Raw genomic sequence first — 23,772 nt, forward strand, 5'->3', positions numbered from 1 at the left:
ATATTTTCACAGTGAGCATGTATGAAGTTAAATTTCCTATTTTCTACCTCAAATCAAACACTGTATGGTCAGTTTGACACATTAACATGATGAAAACAAATACTTTGTCTCTATCAGAATAAACAAGCTATACCTAACTGTATACAAGAGTTTTCCAAATACAATTTCAGTAATGTTAAGGCTTTTTGCAGGATCACTGCCTTGTAGTCCTGTAAACTAAAACTAAGCACCCCCCCCCCCAGCCAGAGAAAGACCCCTGAGCTGAACCGGCTCCTGCCTCCTGAGTGTCTGCCAGCTGCACCTACCTGCAGATCTGCTCCTTGCAGTCTACAATCCATGTACTTTTCCCACGCATATGACAGATCAGTCTGCTGTGGACTGGCCATGTCGTCCACACCTCCAGGTACAACACCAGTCAGGGCGTTGAGGAAGCCAGGAATGACAAAATTCTCCTTTTGGTGTCCTTCCTAATCCTCCAGGTGGCTGAAAGTGCCCCGGACAGCACCACACGAAGCCCCAAATGTTCTCCCGAGTCATTCATAGCAGGTCCATGATTCACTGCGCTGCTTTGCCACTTTTAAATTGTGGTCCTGCAGAAAGAGACAAAGTGTCAATGGTTAACAAAACACAGTTAGCTGGCAAAGTCTCTTTCGCTTTTGCCCACGCACTTTATAATACCGACAGTTGTTTATGACGCACTTGAACCTGACGTGAACCCGAAACTTCAAGACGAGCTCGACACAGTGTAGCATAACCAAAACAAAACGGAGTCGAGCAATACACTCGACTAGCTAGCTAGCTAGGTAGGTATCTGACAGACCATGCGTCAAATCCTCAGGCGGGTTGAAGCAACCGACTTCCGGTGTGTGGTTTTGTTTTCAAAATAAAAGCATCTAACGTGCAATATTGGGTAAATAGACTGAAGAGTATAATCTCACTTGAAACAATTACAAAACATCGAGGTAGGATGATCCCTGCATTTTCACAATAACAAAATACAATGCTCACAAAGGCAGTAATAATTCCCTTATGTCAAAAAATATTCTGAATTTTAGCACATATGTTTAAAAAGGTTAGATTTTGTTTTTTATTTCTGTTTCAATAACTACAAACAACACATGGATTAAATAGCTAAAGCAAACGATATGTCTATGATAGTAAAGCATTTACTCCCAAATGTTGAACCACTAGTAAAGTGACTCCCACCATATCACCAATGCACTTTGCAGCTGTTGAAATGATTGACCCCAAAAGCATATACTGCTTTGTGTGCTACTTGTTAAAACATTTATATATTTATATTATATATCTAAATTGACAACTTTGCACACGGTTAAGATGTATAAGCAAAGCATTAAATCAGCTGTCATGTCAAGTAAGGTTTCCATTAATATGGTTAAAAATACTTGCTCTATTTCCATAGCACAGTCTAAAGATGAAAATATTCTACACTTTATTTCTTATGTAGAATGAACTTCATCAAAGCAACAACATTGGGAGGAAGTATAATAATTTATTTACAACCTACATACTATTAAATCATAGTTTTGGGGGTATAAATACATTCTTTTCTTCTACAGCATGGCTTCTTTTATAATTTGGTGGTAAGTATTGCAGGATGGGTGTTAACTGTGTACCACAAAGACTGTAAATGTTCATTTTTATTTTCCATTGCATGTATTTAATACTCTCAGGTCAGGACGGATTGCTTCTCAGAAAACGTTATTAATGTTTTATTTTGAAAGTGCTGCTAGTTAGCTGAATGGACTGTTTTAGCTAGCTTGACCGCAACAAGCAGCAAAAAAGCTCGAAAATTTTAATCATATTTTTTGCATAAACACCATATTAACCTCAGAACCGTTACACCTAACGGACTCTACGGCATATTTTAATGAACATAACATATTTTGTGATGTTTTAGTTGTCTTGCAAACAGTCACATAACGTTAGCTGCTGTTGCACCGCATCGTACTGTGTGAGGCAGCTGTCAAAACTGAGTAGCAGAGAGAAACGAAAACACCGTTGACGGCCGTTACCGAAATATGCAGACGGTCCAGCTTTAGCCACAGCTTTCTTGTCTTCAGAATATCCAGTTTTGGGTAGGAAGAAATAATTTTCATACATACCTTCGTTTCCCACAAATTAAAGCCAGCTAATGCTAGCCTTCGTCCAGCAGACTGAAGACTGTGTGATTATGCCCTCAGCGTTGACTGCAAGGGTGGCTCAGGGAGAACGTCAACGGCTGAGTGAGGAGAATCTGTAGAAATAACGGTACGTGACTTAAACCACAAGTTACTTTGGTTTATGACATTTTTAGCTGTATTTACTTAAAGGGCAGAGGTCAAAGTAAAGTAGCAACAATTATCCTCCCGGTTTGAGTCCTTTATAAAACAAAAGAAATGTGTTTTTCATCTGGTCAATCAGCGGAACACACAGAAAAACATAACTGTGAACATGATAACATTAAAAATTATGCTGTCTCTCATTTATTTAATAATTTATACAGTTGTCTCAGTCATATTAGTATTATAAACCCCGCAGACAAGTTTGAGGGTCAGGTTGGAGTAGTACCGTAATAAGCGCTCCCAGCCGGTGACATGCCCACTGACTGCTGTTCTGTCTCCCATTGGATAGCACGCGACTAATTCCCCAATCAATCAAGGCATTATGTTCAGGGACGGTGTTGCGTTTATAGAACATCTGTAAATCCGCCAATTAGTAGTTCTATCATAAATACTGGTAACACGATAGCCTAGTTCATCTGTGCCCAAATGGCTGTCGTTAAAAATGGATGATATACCGTCATTTAGTTACATTAATATAGTTTACTTTGTGGACAACTTGGATGCAAACATTTCAGAGACTGTATATTTTGTAGTTATTTAGAGTGAATATCACATTCATACTTGAAAATGTTGTACCTCCTCTTTCACTGTGTTCATGAATAACTTTGCCAACCACTTTAAGTCACCCAAATATATGGAAAAACTGAGCAATACAGCTAAAAAAAACCTCTATATCTAGGTCTTTGCTCTTTCAATGTCTCTTACCTCGCTCTTTTATGCTTCTTATTTGTTTACTTCACTGTTTCTCCTTTTTGGTTTTGTTGAAAATCATTTTCTGTCTTGATTTTCAATTCAATGTTACCCTTATTGGTCTTTTTATGTATTTGATTGTGTTGTAGCATCATTTCCACCATTGCTGCTATATTTTATCTCTTGTCTTTGCAAGTCCTGAATTGTTCTGTCGGCTATATTTTTTCTTGTGTTATATAAAATAGATAAATAAGTTCATCTACATTTGTGTTTTCTGAATATATATAGGTTGCCTATGTTTTTATATTTCATATACAAACTTATTCCTCAAGGAAACATTTTTATTCAGCCAGGATTTTGATTGGCAATGACAAATAGCCAACAGTCTTTTATTTTTCTTTAATATCTGTCCTTCTTTATTTACCGTCTGTGTTTTATCTTGTCCGCCCTGTGCTGTGAAATGTTGCTATTTGTCTTTTACTGGTTTTGTTGTGTACTTTGCTTTTAATGTTAAACAATTTGTGATTATGTATCTGTGAAAGTTACTTTACAAATAAACTTAACTCACTTACTTGTCAGTAGTGAGGATTTACTGCTTTATTCATTTTACAGTCAACTACAGAACCAAACACAATGATGACATCACTTTAAGTTTTAAGGACATTGATAAACTTCTTTTTTTTTTTACTATTTGTGTGATGTTTTATAGACGACAATAACCAACGGATAGATCAATAATGAAAATGTAGTTGCAACTCCAATGTTGTGATCTCATGAGATTTGCAGATGCATCTTATGTGGTAAATCTACCATATTCCGAGTTTATCACGAGTCCGTTAATGCACCGCTGACGTCAGCACGTGTCTCCCTTTCTGCAGCAGCGCGCAGACTGTGGGGGTGGCAGCAGAGTATTTTGGCTTCCTTCACACAGTATAAACAAAGGAGAAACGTCCTCCCACTGCCACATTGCATTTCAGAAACAAGCATAACAATCCAAATGGCTTTTTTTCAGCACTTAAAGGCAGGTTACAGGGTGCAGGGTTAGTTGTTAGGGAACATGATGTGGCTGGTCATTAGTCCAGTGTGCTGGGAAATTAAATCCACCCCACGTAATGTTGCGTCACTTCCTCAAGTGGTTGAGTCATTTAGATAAACTCATCCTCATTGAATTACAAATAATAATAGGGAAAAATCATGTTCTGACATCTAGTAACAAAGGAGCTGAACAATACTATTATTGTAAAATTCATGGAAAATCTAAGGGCCACAAACACAACTCCTATTGGAATATTTTAAGAATAAACCGTAAATGTGACCTTTTACGCATTCAGACATTTTTACAAATAGATCTACCAGCTAATTCTGTTTAAAAATGGTAGATAATAGCACACACTTTAGGTTTACTTTGGCGCCACCTATCGCAACACAACGTGGATTTGTACCTAACTCTACCTCACACACGGTGTCGCTGTTATTACACTGGACACACACACACACACACACACACACACACAGCAGACCAACATGTTAGAAAAATGTTTATTCTTTTGCTGCGGCATGTAAACTCATCCCACCAGCTCGTACAGACACTAGTCCTACTCCACAATAATACTTCCATGAGAGAAGATGATCCAAACATGCCACAGTGTAACACAACTGACATGACATGATGCAATGCATTGCTGTGATGAATTTCACATTAAATTATGTATCCCTTGAGCTTTATTCTCAGTTTATGTGCACTCAGGAAAAAGACAAAATAATAGTGTTTATATTTACAATTTTCAACGGCACTTGTGATTTCATAAATGTAAAAATGTAGATGAGCATAACACGGAGCAATAAAAGGCACAGTAAGTTCACCTCTGGTTTTCAGTGGCATTTTTCAGCAGCTATAGTTTAGTAATGCTGAATGGCTCCTAATTTGCGGTTCAAACATCCAAACAGTGTCGACTCTCAGAGCACAGCTGCCTCCTCTCAGTACCCGCTGTCTCTCTCCACACAGCCCACGCCCACCGCGTTGTCGGGACATTTGCAGGAGCGTCCGGCAGGGGTTGCTAAACAGAGGTGAGTGCAGCCCCCGTTGTTCACAGCACAGTAGTTTTGTCCTGGCGGAAGGAAAAAAAACACACACACAAACTCTTATTAATGTGGGACATTCCAGGTTACTTGTATAAATCATAAGCCACCATAGCAGGGGACGGCAGGAAACAGTCTCGTCACTGTTTGTTTAACAGATATATACACACTTGGAAACACATGGCAAAGTCCAGATGTTGGAGGCCCCTCTCCCTTGAATCCACATCCTCTGGATTTATGCATGCAGTCTTATCTAAGAGGAGAGGATGAAGCCTGGTGCTGCACAGTAACATCACTCATCCCTTCACTTAATAATGAATACTAGCCACGGAATGCCTCCTGTTGCTTTCAGACGCTGCTACTTTTCTTGTTCAAAGCCTGCAGCTGTAGAGTAAAGGGAATGCATCATAAGCCTGACTCAAATGTACAAGGGTCAAGCTATTTCTAGGAACAGCTCTTTAGGGGCACTGGGGGTGTTTTCTCACCAATTGCTGGGTAAATAAAAAAATCAATAAACATTTTTTAGACTTCAAGAGCAAACATTTTAAGAGAAAATTCTAGGGGATGTTGCACCCTCACAACTGGTGTGTTTACCTGGAGGACACTGGGCATAGGCTGTGGCAATCCCATATATCTTGGTCCGCTTCTGAGGCTGGAACTCGTCTGACTCCTTCCCAGCATGGCGATCCACAGCAACTACAGCATCCCTGTTGTAAACACAGTAAGCACCAGAGTGAAGCAATCATGGACTATCCCAGCTTGAGAAATGTCAGCATCCTGCCCTCTTGTGTTTTGTATAAAGTCTGTCAAGAATGAGTAAGGGTTCGCTTTCTTAGACATAACTGACATAGTTTGTGTGTGTGTGTGTGTGTGTGTGCCTGCTCCCCCTCCCACCACCACCTCTCAACCTTCTCCTGCAAAGGCTACAGCTCTGGCGAGATCAGAGGGAGGCCCTGGGCAGGTCACTCACAGACGCTGAGGCTGAGAAATTGCAAGCAGCTGCCACTTTTTAAGATGCTCCCTCACCCCAACCCCCGCATTTTTGCAGCGGCTAACATACAGAATGAGCTGCATGGGAAGAAAGCTCCACAGTCTGGAAGAACATCAAGGACACATGCTTAAAGTGTGGGGAGCTTTTTGACCTCTGACCTACCCTCTCCTTCCTCTACCTTGAAAGATCTCAGTTCTTTCACTGCGCAGTGGACCACAGATAAAGGCTGCATTATGTTCTTCATGCTCTAATTTGAAGCTATCCAAATTACATGAAGTTACACTGACCAAACCCATACCACTAAATATGTGTGTAATACCCTTTAATTATTATGTAGACATCATACATACAACCATAAAGCATTCTGGATGGGCTTCATTCACTTGAATATTTGAAGAATTTTTAGTTATTTACATACCATATGTGTTATTAGATAGAAAGCTGGATTAAAAATGGTAATGACAATAGACAAAGTCAAACCTCCGCCAGTCAGTGTAGTAGATGTTCTTCCCAAAAGATGTGATTCCAAAGGGGTACTGAAGCCCCTCCATAACCTGTCTGCGATCACCGTGGCCGGGATGCGTGCACTCCATTTTATGTGTGCCTGCGGGCGAGAGAGATTATTGCTGATCACAGGGCAGACATCATTTCAGAGATGAGTCATCTGTTTGAAATATACAGTACCTGCATCTGCCCAGCAAAGCAGAGAGCTCTGAGAGTCATAAGTCAAGCCGTTGGGCAGTCCGAGATCGTCTTTAATCAGCACCCTCCTGTTGGATCCATCCATGTAAGAGGTCTCAATCTTGGGGGCATCGCGGTTCCAGTCGGCCCAGTATAGATTCCTGTTGTAAGGACAGGTTTGGAGTCAGTTCACTGGTAGATTTTAACACATAGCAGTCAGCAGTAATTTAGCAGTAGCGAACTGAAGTTGTTGCTCAGCTTCTTGTGAGTATCGAGGACTGACAACGTTAATTAATGTAATAATATTCACAGAAACTGTTATGTTATCCAGATGTAGGTTTACTAAGATTTAAAGACATAGTGTAACATTTTGGGACATATGCTTGTTTGCCTTCTTGGCACGAGTTAGAAAGGAAGGTCAGCACTGCTCATGCCCATCCTTTCAATATCAGACTACAGCCGGTTAGCTTAGCTTAGAATAAAGACAGGAAACATGGCACAGTTCAAAGGTAATAAAACCCACCTGCCAGCTCCTCTAAAACTCGCTAATTAATATTTTACTAGTCCTTACCCATTGAGTACAGCATACCATACCATGACTTAGTCGTATCAAAAATTAGAAAAAAACAACAACATTCGGCCACAGGGGGAGCCACAGCGATCCGTCGCATTTTAGCCATTTTTAAGCATTTTTCTGTTGTTATAGCGCCACCTAGTTGCCAATTAGAGTTAAATTTCTCCAGTCACCTTGAGGCGTCCTGTTCAACATATCTACCAAGTTTAGTAAAAATCGATATGTTGGTTAGGTCTATACAATAAATTAGCTCTCTAGCGCCCCCATTTTGTTTGATGGGGTCAATAATGGAGGGGTCCCCTCAGATTATGTGTGGTCATATGCCTACAAAGTTGCGTGGTGATTGGTGAAACCCTTGAGATGTTATACACCTTTATGTGATGAGCCACGCCCTCCGCAATATTCATTGCCTTATAGAAGCTCAGTTTTAGTAAGTTTTCCAACTTTTGCCAAGAGGGAACTTTATATGTTGGCCCCGAGATTCAAAATGGCGGAAAATCTAAAACCAGAAGTTATGGGTTCTTGAGGCAAATTTGTTCCTCATGAGGAGAGGCATCTCTGTGCAAAGTTTCATGTCTCTATGACATACGGGGCATGAGATATGCCTATTCAAAGTTTGCAATTTCCATCAGTTGCTATAGCGCCCCCTTTGGCCAACTGATGTAATACTGCTTCATTCGCATCCTCCCACAACCCTCTACCGCTGTGCCAAATTTCACATGGATTGACCAAGTCAGTGAGGAGAAAAACATGGAACAGATACACAGACACACCCACAGACAGAGTTTTCATTGTCATATAGTAAGATAGCCGATCTTGTTTGTTTAATCTGTACAAAAAAGTGTGAAAATGTTGCCTGATTCCAGACCTTTAAATCCTGCCACTCCACAGAGTTGACTGATTCATCTGGCATCATGACATGAAACAGCGGTACTCGGTTGAAATAAAAAGTGACTACTTAGTGCCACAGGTGGGACTTACACTGTTATCAAGCTTGTGTCATGCATTGTCAAGGGATGCACCAGAGCCAATAAGGAGTAATAACAGTGATAGCAAGCAATAAAGACAAGACAGAAGTTACTATCAAGGCTGTTCTGGGCTGGTATGTCTTCTCAATCACTCTTAAAACCCAGGCAAAACCAGTATGTTGGCATGGCTACACATCAGTGTGGACTTAAAATATTAGACTAGGTGGATAAGTTGGTCTCTACTAGTGATTGGTTAGGAAAAACTAAATCCCTGTCCTCAATGGAAATTGGTAACAGTGGACGCAATGTCAGACCACACATAGAAACATAGTGTAAAATGGTGAAAATTCTGTCTGACACCAGGCAAGTTAGAATTTGTAGCTTTAAGTGGTTCAGATATGAGAGTGTTACTGAATTTCTCATCTACCTCTGGGCAAGAAAGCAAATAAGCATAATTGCAAAACTGTCAAACTGTTCCTTTAAATGTACACTGCATAATCAGAACAGAGAAATTAAATTTAAAAAGTTCCCTTAGGACATCATCAAGGTCATCTTCGGTTGCTCACTTTCCACTCTGAACTTTCCTTTCCTAAAGCCACACAGTCCTTGATGCTGGGGATGACTGTTGCCAAGAAACTCATTTTAAGTGTACGGAAATCACCCTCTCCCTGTTCCTTCCAGAGAGGCATGGCTGACATGATGTCAGTCAAACAGATGGAAAGACTCAGGATCTCGAGAACCAACTCAGTTAAAAAATTCTCTGCTATCGGGACCTATTTCTTGCTTATCTAAAGGAGGTCGGGGGAGGATGAGTAACTCACCCAGCTTATTTCTCATGGCCCTTGCTTGACATCTAATGCATAGCACTCTGTACAACTGGTAGCCTTCTAGTTTAATTTTATTCTAGAGTTTTATGTCTGACTCTGCCTGGTTACTTGACTGTTTTTGTTTATCTGTGTCACTGTTTTGGCAAATACCCTAAACTAAAAAAAAAACAAAACATAAAAAAAGTTCTTGGTGATTGTTATCTAACTCGCAGATAATGTGAAGCAGTACACACCCATTGGGAGGGTCGGTGATGATAGCACGGGGGTTGACAAGATCAGAGTCTATTATGACACGACGCTGAGACCCGTCCAAAGAGGCCACCTCGATGCGATCCTTCACAGAGTCTGTCCAGAACATGGTTCGTCCCAAGTGGTCGATGGCGATACCCTCTGGACTGTCCAGATCTGTTGAGATGTTACGTTTTGCACATGAAAACAGTCTCCTGATTAATGAATAGCTGAAAATGAAAGCATGAAGGATAAAAGTGAACAGTTACCCAATCTAATGACTTCAGTGGGCTCTCCTCCCTCGATGCTGGCCTTGCTGATCGAAGGAGATGTGATTTCAGTCCAGTAGACCATTTTGTCCACACAGTCATAGGCCACTCCGATGATTACCTTCTCCTGCGTAGGATTCAGCAACCAACAAACTTTAAAGTGCACTTTGTTAAAACAAGAGTAGTCAGAGATAAAAACACAGAGCAGACTTTTTTTTTTTACATTAACGTCTAGACATAAATCCAAACACAGCCACACACTGAGTGTGAGTAACTCAGGCCAGGCCTCGGACCAGCTGCTTTGGAAATCACCGTAAAAAGAAATGCAGATTGCAATTCCAAAGATGTCAGACTGATGTTAGTAATTAGTGTGAATGTCACCATGTGCCTCCAATAAAGTCTAAGAGCTGAATGCATGAAGCAGATGGGGACACAGCAGAGCTAGAATGCAACTGTTATTAGCAACAAGGGAGCGGTTTATGTAAGAGGCTGACCTGAAGTTGTATACACAAATGAGAAATCCAAACATACTGCAGATTTTTTTTTCATTGTTTTCTCTGGAGTAATCTGAATGATCACACATACCGAGAAATCCTGACTTGACATTGCGCCTGAGATGAACTTACAGCTGCTGTTCGCTTAAACTCACAGCTTCATTGTGAAAGTTTTCTTTACTCAGAGGTGCTTATTGTACAGAAAAAAAACTTCTAGATGTGATAGAACTATATTAATATTACACAGAATCAAAATTTGATTGCAAAAAAGTGAGAAGTAATGAAAATATTACATTTTGATAATTAGAGATTCTTCATTTGGGTAAAAGTATGTTTTATTTTCAATAATTTAATAACTGCAAAAACTTCAGCAACAGCTACTTACATGAATATATGCTACACATTGTCTAGAGGGTTTCTTGGATGTTGAGTACAAATTTCAATCCAGTACAGTGAAAAAAATGCAATTTGTGAGGTTTAGAATATAATCTCAAAAATTCTGAAATTTACATCCCAGGGCCAAACTTCAAAAATTAGTGTAAAAAACTAATATTAAAAAGTATTAGAAGTTGTTTTGAATTCTGCGTGAGTTGGCAAGTAATGACCAAAAGCCTTTTAAAATGTCTCAGAAAAAATGTTGGTAATAAGAAGAAATAATTGTAGACATGTTAAACAATATTATATTAAATAAAAAAAAACGTTAAAACTTCCTCTCTACAAGATAAGTATATTTAGAGAAACTTACAGGGAGATGGAGCACAGCCTTGGCATCGGCCTTCTTCATATCATAACCTTCCAGAGGGACGTGCTCTATCCTGCCGCTCTGGGCAAACAACAGGTTTGTTCCTGAAGGCAAGGGGCGGACATCGGGTCGAGGGGTGGGACCAACAGGTGGGGGCACACCACCATGGTCAATACCTACCGGAGACAAGCACTAACATATCAGGGGTCTTGTGGAGGGGGAACCAGCATCAAATTAAGTTTAGCAACATAAACTTTTCTGGTCAACAACCAGACTCCATTGACAAAAACAGTAATTTTACCTCACTGAAAACGGGAGCTGCTGATCTACCGCTGCCTCAATCCATAGTTTTTTGTGTTATTGTGTGACTTTGCTGAATCAGGACTAACCCTTTAAAACACCACAGTTACACAATAACACAAACAAACTAAACTGACTGAGGCAGTGGTAGACAGGTTGATCCTGTGTTCAGCGAGGAAAAATTACTGTTTTTGTCAATGGAGTCCGGCTTTGAAGACAGCATAGACACATTTCACTTTCCCTTCAGTTCCCCATCTAAAAGGTGCTGTCTGTTTGGGAAGTACTGAGCATATGACTGAATAAATGAGACATGGAGTATACTGCACCAGTTGTGTGAGGGTTTGTAAATGTGTTTTGATGCATTTTTGCTGTTGTTAAATGTGGACCCTTTTTACTTCAATTCATCAAGAATTTTCTCAGATTTTGGATTCTTTGTTCACAGCAGGCATGCCAGAAAAGAATAATTTTTCTTTCAAATTCATCGTAGCACGGGACGAGTAATTGATATACAAATGATCATTTGGCAGGTGAAGTATTCCTTTAATCCACAGTGGGAGACATTATGGTCACTTGTTGTCAGGTATTACACACATGAGATGTACTCACACATTGGTCTGCTGCCAGGCCCAGAGCGAGTCCCAGGGATCTCCCGCCCACTTCTGTCCACGCACCAGCAGTGTCCCGTACTGCCATGGCACTGCATGGGTTCATAAGCACCGTTCTCATCACATGTAGGTATGTACTGTCCTATGGGTGGTCGGGGGCCCCGTGGACCAGCCTCCGTTGCACCAAGAACACTGTCTCTGTGGCTCTCGCATTGTGTTTTCGTCCTCTCTGAACAGAAAAATGAGAAAATAAACTCCACAGTGAACGCAGACGCCCTGCAACAATGCCCCAAATGTATTCATGAGTTCATTTATATCTGCTTTTGTCTTCTGCTTTAAATTCAGCAACACAAATCCCTGGTAGGCCATGACAAATTCCTTTTGCCATCCAGAAGAAAATGAAAAACAGGTTCCAGCTGGCACCAATATACTCTGGCAAGAAACTCATTTCAAAACACTCCTCCTGCCCAAATGGGCGGAATAAACAATGCAGAGAATGAAAATGATCTTCTTTTTTTCCTATTATTCATCAGCCTGAAATTGAATCAAAGAAAATTACCACCAAAACTGTCTAGACTCCCACGACAGATTCCCAAAATAAACTTGTAGCAGCAGAGACTGAATGTTTCCAGACTGAATATAAAATCAAGTCGACTGACAATGATGCACTGTTTAAGTAAGATGTTGGGTTTGCTTGTCAAAAAGTGATGGCATTCCAACGGACTTACCTGGAGAGCAGTAGGATCCGTCGCCATAGTAACCTGGCCTGCACTGGCAGGTAAATGATCCCTGGGTGTTATAACACACGGCGTCCTGATGGCACCTGCCTGGCTGGCATTCATCTATGTCTGCAGACAGAAGAGAGGAGGGTGAGAGTGGACAGAGGGGAATCAGTCATCAACCGTGTAAGCGAAAATATTTTTCCGCATGTCCAATTTGTCGTGTCCTTTTACGGTCAGGGATCTACAGCATGATCTGGGTCAGTCCGTGCCCAATAACATCAAGCAGACGCACGGAAAGAATGGAAACTATGAATGAGTGCTACCAAAGAGCAGCCAGAAAAACTACACGCAGACTCAGGACCTCCATCTGCTTTCCATGTTTCACTGCTCAATCGCTGCAGATGTATTATGTGAGCAATCTCACCTCCCACGGTCCTGAGCAGATGGTTTGACAATTAAAGCCTTAAAGCCCATGTAATAGATTTGAAATCTGGACTACTTGTGTTAAAAGACTAACCTGCTTCCATTTATCCTGTTTAGCCAACCGCATTTGAAACATGTCATGTGATTTTAAACCGTACCACGAAGACAGCCATTCGTTTCAACAGATTCTTGTTTCGATAGTAATCGTCACATGATAAGGCATTTGCAAAGGGGGAGAGTATTAAAAGTTGTAAAGTCCTTGTCCTTGTAAGTGTAACAAAGGATGTTCTGCCGCTCGAGATCTGAGGGTGAGTTTCCAACGACACTTTCATTGCCCGAAGGCACTAAAATCACATCACTTTCACAATGTCCTTGTCAGCCTGTGCTCTTCCTTCCTCTACAATGATTCTCTGGCAACATCACTTGTGAATGCAAAACTTTTTGGCAGCAAACTCTTCAAATATCAGATTTCACATTCTCTTTGCAGACACCAACAAGTAGAAAACTGCAGAGTGCCACAGGTATAATTACAGCCTCTTACAGTTTAATAACAATCAACTCATAATTCAATTATAAATTAGCATTTAAAGTATTAATTCATTAACTGAAAGATCACCACAAAAACCATCATGTTTAAATGATGAATGAATACTTTGGTTTTAAAACATAATTGCTAAATTAATTTGAAAAAGGCTTTTTGTAATTCCTTTTATTAATGCCTATCTCATTGCTTCACCTCGTTAATTTCAAGATGTCTCTTTAATTCAAACACGTGTAAGCATCGTGCCACCTGAAATCGAAATGACTTTCAACCCACAGAGCAGCAGCGGGAGCTCTGATTGTGTTGGCAGCTCTGTGGGTTGGATGTCATGTAATTTCTTTGGCACACTGCGTACAAGTCTTTGTAAGGTAGTAGATCACTCTTAGAAGTTACATAGCTTAAATGGCTACACCAATTAATAACTCACGGGCTAGGATATGCAAAACCACTGCTACAGCCCTGTAAAGTAAGTCTAATGTTACTGTAATAGCTACATACTTAAATAGTTCTAATATACTATGAGCACTAAGCTTAAATGGATTTTAACTAGATGCAATAACTACTCACTGATGTTGTGTATTCTGTATCCTTCAGATGAAGCCCATTTTATAGATATTCTATAACCTATAAACTAAAAGCAGTTTATTCCTGTGACCCTTCTTCAGCACAAGCATACATTTAGTGCTTCTGTGCAGTACCTTGGCAGACTCTACCATCTCCTATGAACCCTGGCAGGCAGGAGCAGATGTAGGACGAGCCTCCAGTGTAGCTGCACTGAGCACGTTCAGGAATGTCACAGGTATGGGTGCCTTCCTCACAGGCGTCCACAGGTCGATCAACCTCTGAGGAGAAGAAGAGATACTTCTGAAAATATGTATTTTGGTATGGAATGAATTAGATGAGATCCTGATTTGTTAGAGTATGTCAAGAATGAGAACACATCACATTTAACTTTAAAATAATGTTTCAGTTCCTTTTGTCATTTTTTTATCGTGAGGATATATTATGCAGGGTTTTCCTAAAAAAAAAAAAATAATATATAGACTTATACAGAAGTAAAGCAGAAGACCAGACAAGTAGCCTGATGAAAGAAAATTGAGGTCAAGCTTATCTTGTACACTTTTCTATGACTTAAACAAGAACTGTCTTGATGCAGTGTGATGGATGTACACACACACATGCAGACACAAAATGTTGACCTATAACATAATCTCACTTTCTACTAGATAATTCCTGAAATTATAATGCTACTGCAACAGTCAGTTCAAAGTACTTGTGTGTGTACTTATGTTTAGGAGATATGCATGTGTTTTATCTTGCTCACCCTGCTCTACTTTATAGTTTAATGCATTTCATTACAGTTTATGTCTGAACCACTACATCCCAACTACCAGGTGAGATTTCTGAAAGATGTAATTGCACTCGGCGGCACACAAACACCACTTACCAACGCAGGTCTGTCCATCGTTGCCGAACTGATAACCATCCTGACATTCGCAGCGGAAGGTCCCAGGCTGGTTGTTGCAGATAGCGTGGGAGCCACAGATCTGAGGATTCTCCCTGCACTCATCAATGTCTGATAAAGAGAAGAGACAATTATCATATGCTAATAACTACCACATTAGGTCCGTGTTTGAGTCTGAGGCTCTGAAGTCTGGATTTGTTAAATCAGTGTCCTTCATTATCAGATGGAGATCAGAGGAGGGAGCTTGATTAGGTTTCTTAATTACAAATGTTTCAAGATAGCATCTGTCTGAGATACTTCCTTCCTCTTTTGACTGTATGTGCCTGGGAACTCTTCCTGTCTGGTCTCAAATGCTAAAGACTTGTGGTTATATAGAGCACGGACTGGGGATGAGGACCACACTATATATGTTAACCTGGTCTGGGAGTATGGGAGACTTTGTTTACCACGTGGGACTCCCTCTGCTAATTGCAAAGATTGCCCAGTTCCCCAGGAAGGAAGGCTTTAAAAACCTCAGTTAATTAAATGATGGCTCTAAACAGATGTGGAAACTGTTTGATTTACTTGAGAGCAGAAACTATATTAGTGGTGAGAATCTTTATTGCCACAAACAATGGGAACAAAAGGTCCTTTTTTTGTATCATATCATATCATCATTCTTACCATAACATATGCGGCCGTCACCGTTGAAGCCAGCAGCACACTGACAGGTGAACTGAGTTCCCTGTCCAGGTCGGCACACGGCGTTGGTGTCACAGCCGTGTCTTCCAGTGAAACACGGGTTCTCCTGTGGCTGCCCTCCTGAGGATTAAGGTTGTATTTTGGGACAATGTCACCACTATAATATAAACTCACATGATTTCATGAGAAAAACATGCATCAATAGCCCTAACTTTTAGTAAAACCTGTTTTTTGGTCAGGATGTTATATGTTGTATTCCAGGAAGGAAGTGAGCGCAGACCAAAGCAGGAAGACAAAAAATAATCGCCGTGACCTCACCATTGATATCCCCGATCTTGTTGCTCATGGCGAACCGGATGAGTTCATTATTAGCGTCATACATGACAAAGACCTGGTCCACGCTGAGCATCTGAGTAGGTTTCATGTTTCTCAAAGACTCGCCGTGCTGGCAGCTCTGGAAGGTGATGGTCTGACGCCACTGATACGTCCTGGTCTCAGTGGAGCCATCGGGCAAGCTTACTACGTAGTCCCGAGTGGAGGATGAAGTGATCACTGGAGGTTATGATAGGGAGGGAAGGAAAAAGTAGGCCATTTATCAGTCTTCTTAATGGTTTAGTTGTGATTACAACAGCAGAAAAATGCTTCTTTCTCCAGTTTTGGAGCAGGAGGTTTTGCCAAGTGAAAAAACAAAAAAAAACAGGAGAAACATGCCCGTGACATTTCAATTAAAAACAAAGCAAGTCTTTGTTTAAGCTGAATCTTACAGTTGTTGCTGTACTGGTAGATCTCAGAGTAAGGATCGATCTGCACGGTGGAGCCACCAGGCACCTCAGGGACCCGGCCCTCCAGGGTGGTGCTCACCACCAGGTGGTCGTGCTCATCGATGCCTTTGAACTCCTGCCTGATGGTCAGCTTCTCATTCCCTGGCTGAAAGGTCACTTCAGCCTGCCGCGTGAACTCCCCCCCTACAGAGGACAGAGAGGAGAAGGTTAACTTTAAGACCCTGGCCCTAGATGAACTTTGGCTCACCGCCTTCTGTCTCCGCTGAAGTAATGTGAGGGGAATTCAGCTGGACAGAGTGACTAAAACTGCAGCTGTATGGCAAACTGCTTGTAGCAGCATTGACATTTGTTTACAGAGTTTTACACTTCCAGAATGTTCACTTTTGTAACTTTCTAACCAAGTCAAGCAAAAGAAAATCACATGAAAAGCCTCTAGGTGTCACATTATCAGATATAGTTGGTGCAGTCGGAGAGACATTCCCCTCACCAATAATACTGAAGCCATTCTTGAAGCCAGGCTGCTCCAGAGCAAACGCCCACCCAATCACTCCACCAAGGGCCGACAGGGGCTGCAGTGAGGGCCCAAGGGTGTATGGGATGTCACTGATGGCCACATAGGAGCGGCCATCATTTACCACAACGTATGAGTGGAGATCGTTGCTGTTGAACTCCACTGGAGACGGTGAGTTTCCCACATAGACTGTTCCGTGCACTTTACCATTCATCCTCTGAGGCTTTCCTGCAAAAACAAACCATAAGAGTTGGTCACGGAGAAGAGCAACCAAACACCAGAGCTGAACCAACAGATTCACCCAATTTGCTCAAGTAGTTTCAACAGTGGTGTCATGGACAATTATAGGAAATTTCTGACTGCAAGAAGTGAAATTGGGAAACTGCTAAAAGATTATTCTTTACAACTCAACACCTGCCAGCTACTAAGAACAATAAACACATCAAATGCTGTTTAGATAATGAAGTCTTTCAACACTTCATAGAGTTAGTTTATGAAAAGCCTGGAAGTTAATGTGTTTTCAGACTGATGCTGTGAGGGTCCGATGCTTAACACTGGTTAATGACACTACATTTTTTTTGTTCAAACATTTTCAAAGTGACCACATGAAGCATAAGTGTAACGTTACCCTCCGCCACACACTGTATCCCATTGCCATAGAAGCCAGGTCTGCAGTTGCAGCAGTATCCACTGGAGTAGTCCTGGCAGTCAGCAAACTGGGAGCACTTATTTCTATTGTTTGCGCATGTCCCCAGGTTGTAAGAGAACACTGAAAACATGAAAAGGCGTGGTAAGAATATGGCAGGGACGACTAATTGATTGAATATAATGATGATAAGAGTTCTCCCGTGGACTCACCATCTACATTTATATCTGGGTCGTCCACCACCAAGACTTCTGGGTTGTCAGGTTGATGTGGCTGGTACTGAACTGGGTGAACTTCAATCTGCGCTCCTTCGGACTCATAAGGAGGGTAATGCACTTGCTGTCCATCAGTGTACACAACCCTCCTTGCATTAGTGGCCTCCTCGTTGCCATGAGAGTGCCCCTGTAGAGTGTCCTCAGTGGGGAGGTCATTGACCTCCCCTGGAGCCACGTTGGTAAAATAGGGAGACGTTCCAATCTCATACACCCATACACCCCGCACGCCAGAGTTGGTCTCCCTGTAGGGAGGAAAGAGACTTACAGTCACTATTCTTGAAACAAAATCCAAACAGCAACACAGGTCAGGAAATTGTTATTCCTGTGCTGACAGCCATTGGTTGACTTACTCTGCTAAAGCCCTGACGGATGCCTCATCATCAGTGGTGGTGCGGTAGTATGGTCCCGGACTGGAAAACAGGAAACCCCGGACCAAACCCTTACTGAAGCCAGCCTGCATGACCACACTACTGCCTTGTACAAGCGTGGAGGAAAACTGAATCCCATCCCTCACATACAGGACAATAGCATATGATGCAGTTTTCAGGGACGCAATAACCAGCTGGAAGGTGTTCCTCTGTGTAATAAAACATTAGGGAAAATATAACTGGGAAGTTACACCACAGATCACATGAATAACCACGTGCTCCTCACCTTCTTGTCAAGGCCATCTGCTCTGCTTTCATGGGGGGCGACATTAACCCAGGTGATCACCACAGCATGGGTGGGATTGACTTCATTGTCCTCAGGGAAGGCCCCGTTGATGTAATTGGCCGCCTGAGTAAGAACATCAGGACTGGAGTCTTGACGGAAGTAAACCTTACCCACACCATCACTTGTGTCCAGGTCTCCTTGCATAGCTGCGATCATGCCAAATTTTGGGAGCATACCGCCAAGATATGTCGACTCGCTCGTTGGCTCTGCTGTGGCAACAAAACCATTGGTGTTGATCTGAAATTAAAAGCTCAGGTTGGTGATGGGTACAACAAGAAATGAGACGACTGTAACACCGTATGACCTTCTTTATAGTAAGGAGGATAACAACACATGACGCAGTGTTTCACAGCAGAGGCAAACTCAGTCCAGTCTGACCCACTTTGATCTTTATTCCACACTCATTAGAGTAATGATCCGACTCAGCTGCCATGTCCTACAAATGCACTAATGAACAAACAAGATGCCATTTAACAGATTTTACACACTTAAGGTTTAACGTGAACACATGCAGGGCTTGTAAAAAAAGAAAAGTTGGGTCATGTCAAAAACACACATACACTCAGCGCATAGGGCTCCTTCACTTCCTGACCAGGAGAAAACAAGAACACTATTCCTGGCCCGGGCCACACTGTTTCCTGTCCTTGCCCCTGACAGGCAGCCCTAGAGAGTCCAGAGATTGCACACTAATGTTCATTACAGAAGCTTCCTGACAAAATGGAAGCTAGAGCTGGGAAATCTATCTCACAGAAAAAAGTAGTGAGGAGAGATATCTTTAAGGTAGGTGAACACCTGAACATTCCAGGGCTTCGTGGGATATGAATCACACCTCTAATGGTGAGTGAAAATGTTTTTTCGATAGCCAAGTCTGGTGTGAAAAGTATTACTGTTCCCCTCCAGGGCACAGACAGTTCAGAGGAAGACTGTCTCATAAATTAAAGAAAAATCTTTAAACCATCTTGACTGCAGTGAAGAAATATGTTTGCGGCGAGCGGTGTAGAGATAACTCGGAGGTAGTCAGCAGTCACTCCTTAAAGTATATATCATCATGAATTACTTCAAAAAGTTTTCCACAAAGTTTTAGCAAATGTTAAGCTGCTGCCTTTCAAGGGAAACACCTTTTACTCTCTGATATTATCCACATGCAGCACAATTAAAACAGAGATGCAGCACTTTTCTTTGTAAAGGAGTATCACAGGGAATAAAGGGCTGTTTGTCTGTCCAATACAATGGTGCAGCTTTCAGCTAAATGCTGCTTTTGCCTTTTCCCCAAGTCATTTAAAAGATCCACATGGTTACTATAAACAGCAAATAACAAACACGTGTGATCTTAAAGAATTTATGAAGTTACAGACTAACCTCTAAAGTCCCCTTTTTTGCACAGTTAACTGTATGATAACTTGATTCTTATCCTACTGACGGATGTGAACATTTAAACGTATATATTTGGCCCACAGTTAGGACATACACTCATCAGTAGATGTTTGCGTTGGATTGCAGAATAAGTACTCTGGTCTTTGTGTCAACAGTAAAATGATAACCTCAGGGGGAAGCTGTAAGAATGCGTGGACACATGCATTCCACAAGATACAGCAACCTCTGTGATAAGTAAATCAATATTTACAAATACTCCAGAGCATACCCTGCCCCACATATATTTTGCAACTTCCAGGTATTGTTTAAAGTTGTAACTACTGACCCCTTTTCACGTAGCCTATAACTTCCCGGGGTTTCTAGAGTATGCGCAATTGCGCAAGATCGATGGACAGTCCACCCTGACCAATAAAACCCACGCGTCTGTATTAAAATGACTACGATAGCGTACCAAGTTATGGGTTAACTTACAAAGATGCTGTCGAAAGTGCCATCATAAAACAACACTGGCTTGTCCAGTTGAAGTCGGTGCGTCTGGTCATTCCCTGCTTCCAGTAACTGGTCCCTTACGCTTGGACCGAATTGAAAAAGCTCTCCCAGCGTTATACTCTGCACCGACGCCACAAATGCGAGAAAACCCGCACAGACGAGCCATCCTCGCTCCTGCCAACCCATTGTTCGTGTTTCAGGAGCAGTTGAGCAGTCCTGTAGTTTGTCTATGCCAGGATAGTGGAGAGTGACGCACAGACTCTGCTGAAGAAAGTTCAGTCAGAGTTTGGGGAAACGTGGGGCGGAGTTGAGAGGGGCGCTGAGAACTGCTTTCATAAAACCACCAGGACTGGAGAGAGAAATGAGAGGTAGCCTATACTTTTCTTTTCATGCTGTCACTTAAACAAATTCCTGAAGTGATGGGTTAATGACTGCCGGCTGGCATGCTCAGGGTCAGTTTATTGGCGCAGTTAATTAGACATCTGCAGTGATTTGGCCCACTTTGAAAAAACAAGACACTGCAGTTATAAGGGTTGGTTGAGGATACAAGGCACTGAGATCAGTTTCACATCATTTGATTTAAGGTCAGCCCTTAGATTAAGGTCAGTTCCCTCAGCCCTATCAGCACCTATGTTGCAACAGCATCTATGTTTTTTTCCCCCAAAACCTACTAGGCCCTAAGTCCCTAAGTGGACTTTTCCTATCCAAAATTAGGCCCTGTGTTCTCTCACCATCAGAACATGCCCTTCGGTCACTGGGTTAGGGTTATTCATGTTAAAATCTGTCTAGAATTTTTAAAATATCACACGTACAAAAGCAGTAACAGACAAACAGAGGAGAAAATATAACCTTATTTATGGAAGTACTGATCTGAAAGAGCACAGAACTGAGGGAACATAGGTCTAAAGGCACACAGGGTTGAGGGAACATAAGGCTGAGGGAGCGTAGGGTTCAGGGAACATGAGCTGAAGAACCATAGGGTTGAGGGAATGTGGGGCTAAAGGAACGAAGAGTTAAGGAGACATAGGAGTGAGGGAACATAGGGCAGAGGGAACATAGGGTTGAAGGACCATGAGGCCAAGGGAACATTGGGTTGAGATAACGTAGGGCTGAGGGACTATAGGGCTAAAGGAACATAGGACTGAGGGAACATAAGGCTGAGGGAACATTGCATTGAGGGAACCTAGGACTAAAGGAACATAGGGCTGAAGGAACACAGAGTTGAGGGAACATAGGGTTGAGGGAACATAGGGTTGAGGGAACATTAGGCTGAGGGAACATTGCATTTAGGGGAACCTAGGACTAAAGGAACATAAGGCTGAAGGAACACAGAGTTGAGGGAAAATAGGGTTGGGGGAACATAGGGTTTAGGGAACATAAGGCTGAGGGAACATTGCATTTAGGGGGAATCTAGGATGAAAGGAACATAGGGCTGAAGGATCATAGAGTTGAGGGAACATAGGGTTTGGGGAACATAGGGCTGGGGGAAAAGGGGGTTCAGGAACATAAGGTTGAGGGAACATTGCATTGAGGGAACCTAGAACTAAAGAATGTAGGGCTGAAGGAACATAGAGTTGAGGGAACATAGGGTTGATGGAATATAAGGTTAAGGGATTATAAGGTTGAAGGAACATAAGGCTGAGGGAATATAGGGTTGAAGGAACATAGGACCAAAGGAGCATAGGGTTGAGGAAACATAGGATTGAGGGAACATAGGGCTAAAGGAACATAGGGTTGAGGGAACATAGGGCTGAAGAACCGTCGGGTTGGGGTAACATAGGGCTTAGGGAACATAGGGCTGAAGGGCCTTAGGGTTGGGGGAACATAGGGTTGAAGGAAGATAGAGCTAAGGGAATGTAGAGTTTAGGGAACATAGGGTTAAAGGAACCTATGATTGAGGAAACATAGGATTGAGGGAACATAGCGCTAAAGGAACATTCCGTTGAGGGAATGTAGGACTAAAGGAACATAGGGCTGAGGGACCATAGAGTTGAGGAGACAGGGTTTAGGTAACATAGGAGTGAGGGAACATAGAACCACTCCTCTTGATAAAGACCCTGATTTGAAACTCACTGTACCAGTATTTCCAACACAGTAGCAAGCAGCCATCACTGTTTGGATGATAAGGTACTATAACACAGGGGCCACTGTATGGGAGGTCCAAGTGTCTCCCGAGGGACAACACTGGACTGTATTAGCAGATTTGGATACAGGCCAAGGGGCCATCAGAGCATAGACATCAGAGCATGGACCAGTTACCAGCAACAGAGCCCCATGGCCGGTTTGATTGAAACATTATGTAAAGGACAATATCACAGAGCACTGTACCATACGCTAATCATTTGAGGCATCCCGCTGTGGCTATCAGACTCGACTCCAGCTGGGATAATGAGGGGCATGCTGGTAACGTGGTTCAACTCTGAGCTGTTTCTGCCTTGCTAACGGATGATCAGTCATCCATCCAACACTTTGGTCCACTTATCTGAGCAACTGTTGGCCACATTGCCATGACATTTTAATATGGGTATCCATGGTCCCCTTGATTTCTAATGATTATTTTGTGACCTCTGACCTTTTGTTTGGCGATAATATCAAAATGTCTTTTGCCAACACTCTGGAAATGCATTTTGAAAAAGAAAATAAGATAACAAATGACCTCCAAATGGAGCTGAGACATTTACTATAGATTTGGTATGATGACGACCCTGATCTTTTCCCATGTCCACCACCAGGCCAAGATTTTATTGCACAAGACATATCAAAACTGGAAGTACAGATTGTGTATCATGGATCCGTCACTGCCTGGTAAACACCCACATACTGTAACAGAAAACTCGTCAGAAGGAGTAAACTGATCCTCATGTGTAAAATTGGCAGAGTTCCCCTTGTAAAGCTGTGAGGATGGAAAATACATATTTAGTTGCACAAGACTGCTCATGTATTCTTGTCTTACTTTTGCTTTTGAAGTACTGGACTATTTTTTTTTACTTCTTCTGCCTCTAAAAACGTCAAGTTAAATAATCAAAGACGCAAAACATCCAAACTGAGGTCTAACTTGTGACATAGGGTCCAAAGTACACATTGATTTGTTTTAGGGGTCACAAGACTAATAGGTTCTGGAGGGTGATCCCCTTGTGGACTCTTTTGTGGAACTGCCCTCTTGCACCACCCTCAGGCCAAAATTTATAATAACCATATTACTGTAAATTTACAGGGCACAATAAATCCTTGTGAGTGAAATGTTTTGGTGTCCTTTTCTTCAGCATCACCCTCGGGGATGATTTTCCATTTTTAGCCCCTCTACTGGGAAGATGCTGTTTTCTTTAACAGCAGTGTGGTATGATGAACATCTCAAC

General features: G+C 41.9%; 3 protein-coding genes across 10 annotated transcripts in view; 1 reads left to right on the plus strand and 2 right to left on the minus strand.

Annotated features, from left to right (window-relative positions):
* Positions 1 to 2,248, minus strand: part of lyst (lysosomal trafficking regulator) — a 79,418-nt gene extending 77,170 nt beyond the window's left edge. For 5 of the 8 annotated variants that reach the window (XM_049600241.1, XM_049600240.1, XM_049600244.1 and 2 more), the window contains exons 1-2: positions 2,127 to 2,247; positions 306 to 590 (exon numbers count right to left, since the gene is read on the minus strand). In XM_049600241.1, the coding sequence (XP_049456198.1) occupies positions 306 to 386 (81 nt within the window). In that variant the 5' untranslated portion in view covers positions 387 to 590; positions 2,127 to 2,247. Of the gene's footprint in view, positions 1 to 305; positions 591 to 668; positions 807 to 2,126 lie in introns of those variants that run through there. The other 3 variants (XM_049600239.1, XM_049600238.1, XM_049600237.1) reach the window with 3 other exon arrangements.
* The window catches only part of ggps1 (geranylgeranyl diphosphate synthase 1), a 182,453-nt gene that overhangs the window by 134,098 nt on the left and 24,583 nt on the right, over positions 1 to 23,772 (plus strand). The gene's annotated exons all lie outside the window — the stretch shown is intronic.
* nid1a (nidogen 1a) lies at positions 4,561 to 20,716 on the minus strand. The gene is made up of 20 exons (XM_049600256.1): positions 20,399 to 20,716; positions 18,494 to 18,790; positions 18,190 to 18,416; positions 17,777 to 18,081; positions 17,547 to 17,687; positions 16,895 to 17,146; positions 16,390 to 16,590; positions 15,944 to 16,177; positions 15,608 to 15,745; positions 14,927 to 15,055; positions 14,178 to 14,321; positions 12,522 to 12,641; positions 11,795 to 12,022; positions 10,892 to 11,064; positions 9,653 to 9,779; positions 9,389 to 9,560; positions 6,790 to 6,947; positions 6,586 to 6,709; positions 5,709 to 5,821; positions 4,561 to 5,143 (listed from the first exon to the last, which is right to left on the minus strand). Exons 1-20 carry the CDS (start codon positions 20,600 to 20,602, stop codon positions 5,013 to 5,015), a joined length of 3,618 nt encoding a protein of 1,205 aa, XP_049456213.1. The 5' UTR covers positions 20,603 to 20,716; the 3' UTR covers positions 4,561 to 5,012.

The sequence above is a fragment of the Epinephelus fuscoguttatus genome, linkage group LG16 (genome assembly GCF_011397635.1).
Source record: "Epinephelus fuscoguttatus linkage group LG16, E.fuscoguttatus.final_Chr_v1".
Classification (NCBI taxonomy): Eukaryota; Metazoa; Chordata; class Actinopteri; order Perciformes; family Serranidae; genus Epinephelus; species Epinephelus fuscoguttatus.

What these genes read in the sequence shown, in the direction of transcription:
- nid1a (XM_049600256.1), bottom strand. Translation starts at nt 20,602, where the DNA reads ATGGGTTGGCAGGAGCGAGGATGGCTCGTCTGTGCGGGTTTTCTCGCA. An exon ending in TGACGGCCGCATATGTTATG is followed by an intron (nt 15,056 to 15,607) that starts GTAAGAATGATG and finishes TCTCTTTATCAG; the next exon opens with ACATTGATGAGTGCAGGGAG. An exon ending in GCCTGGCAGCAGACCAATGT is followed by an intron (nt 11,065 to 11,794) that starts GTGAGTACATCT and finishes TGTCTCCGGTAG; the next exon opens with GTATTGACCATGGTGGTGTG.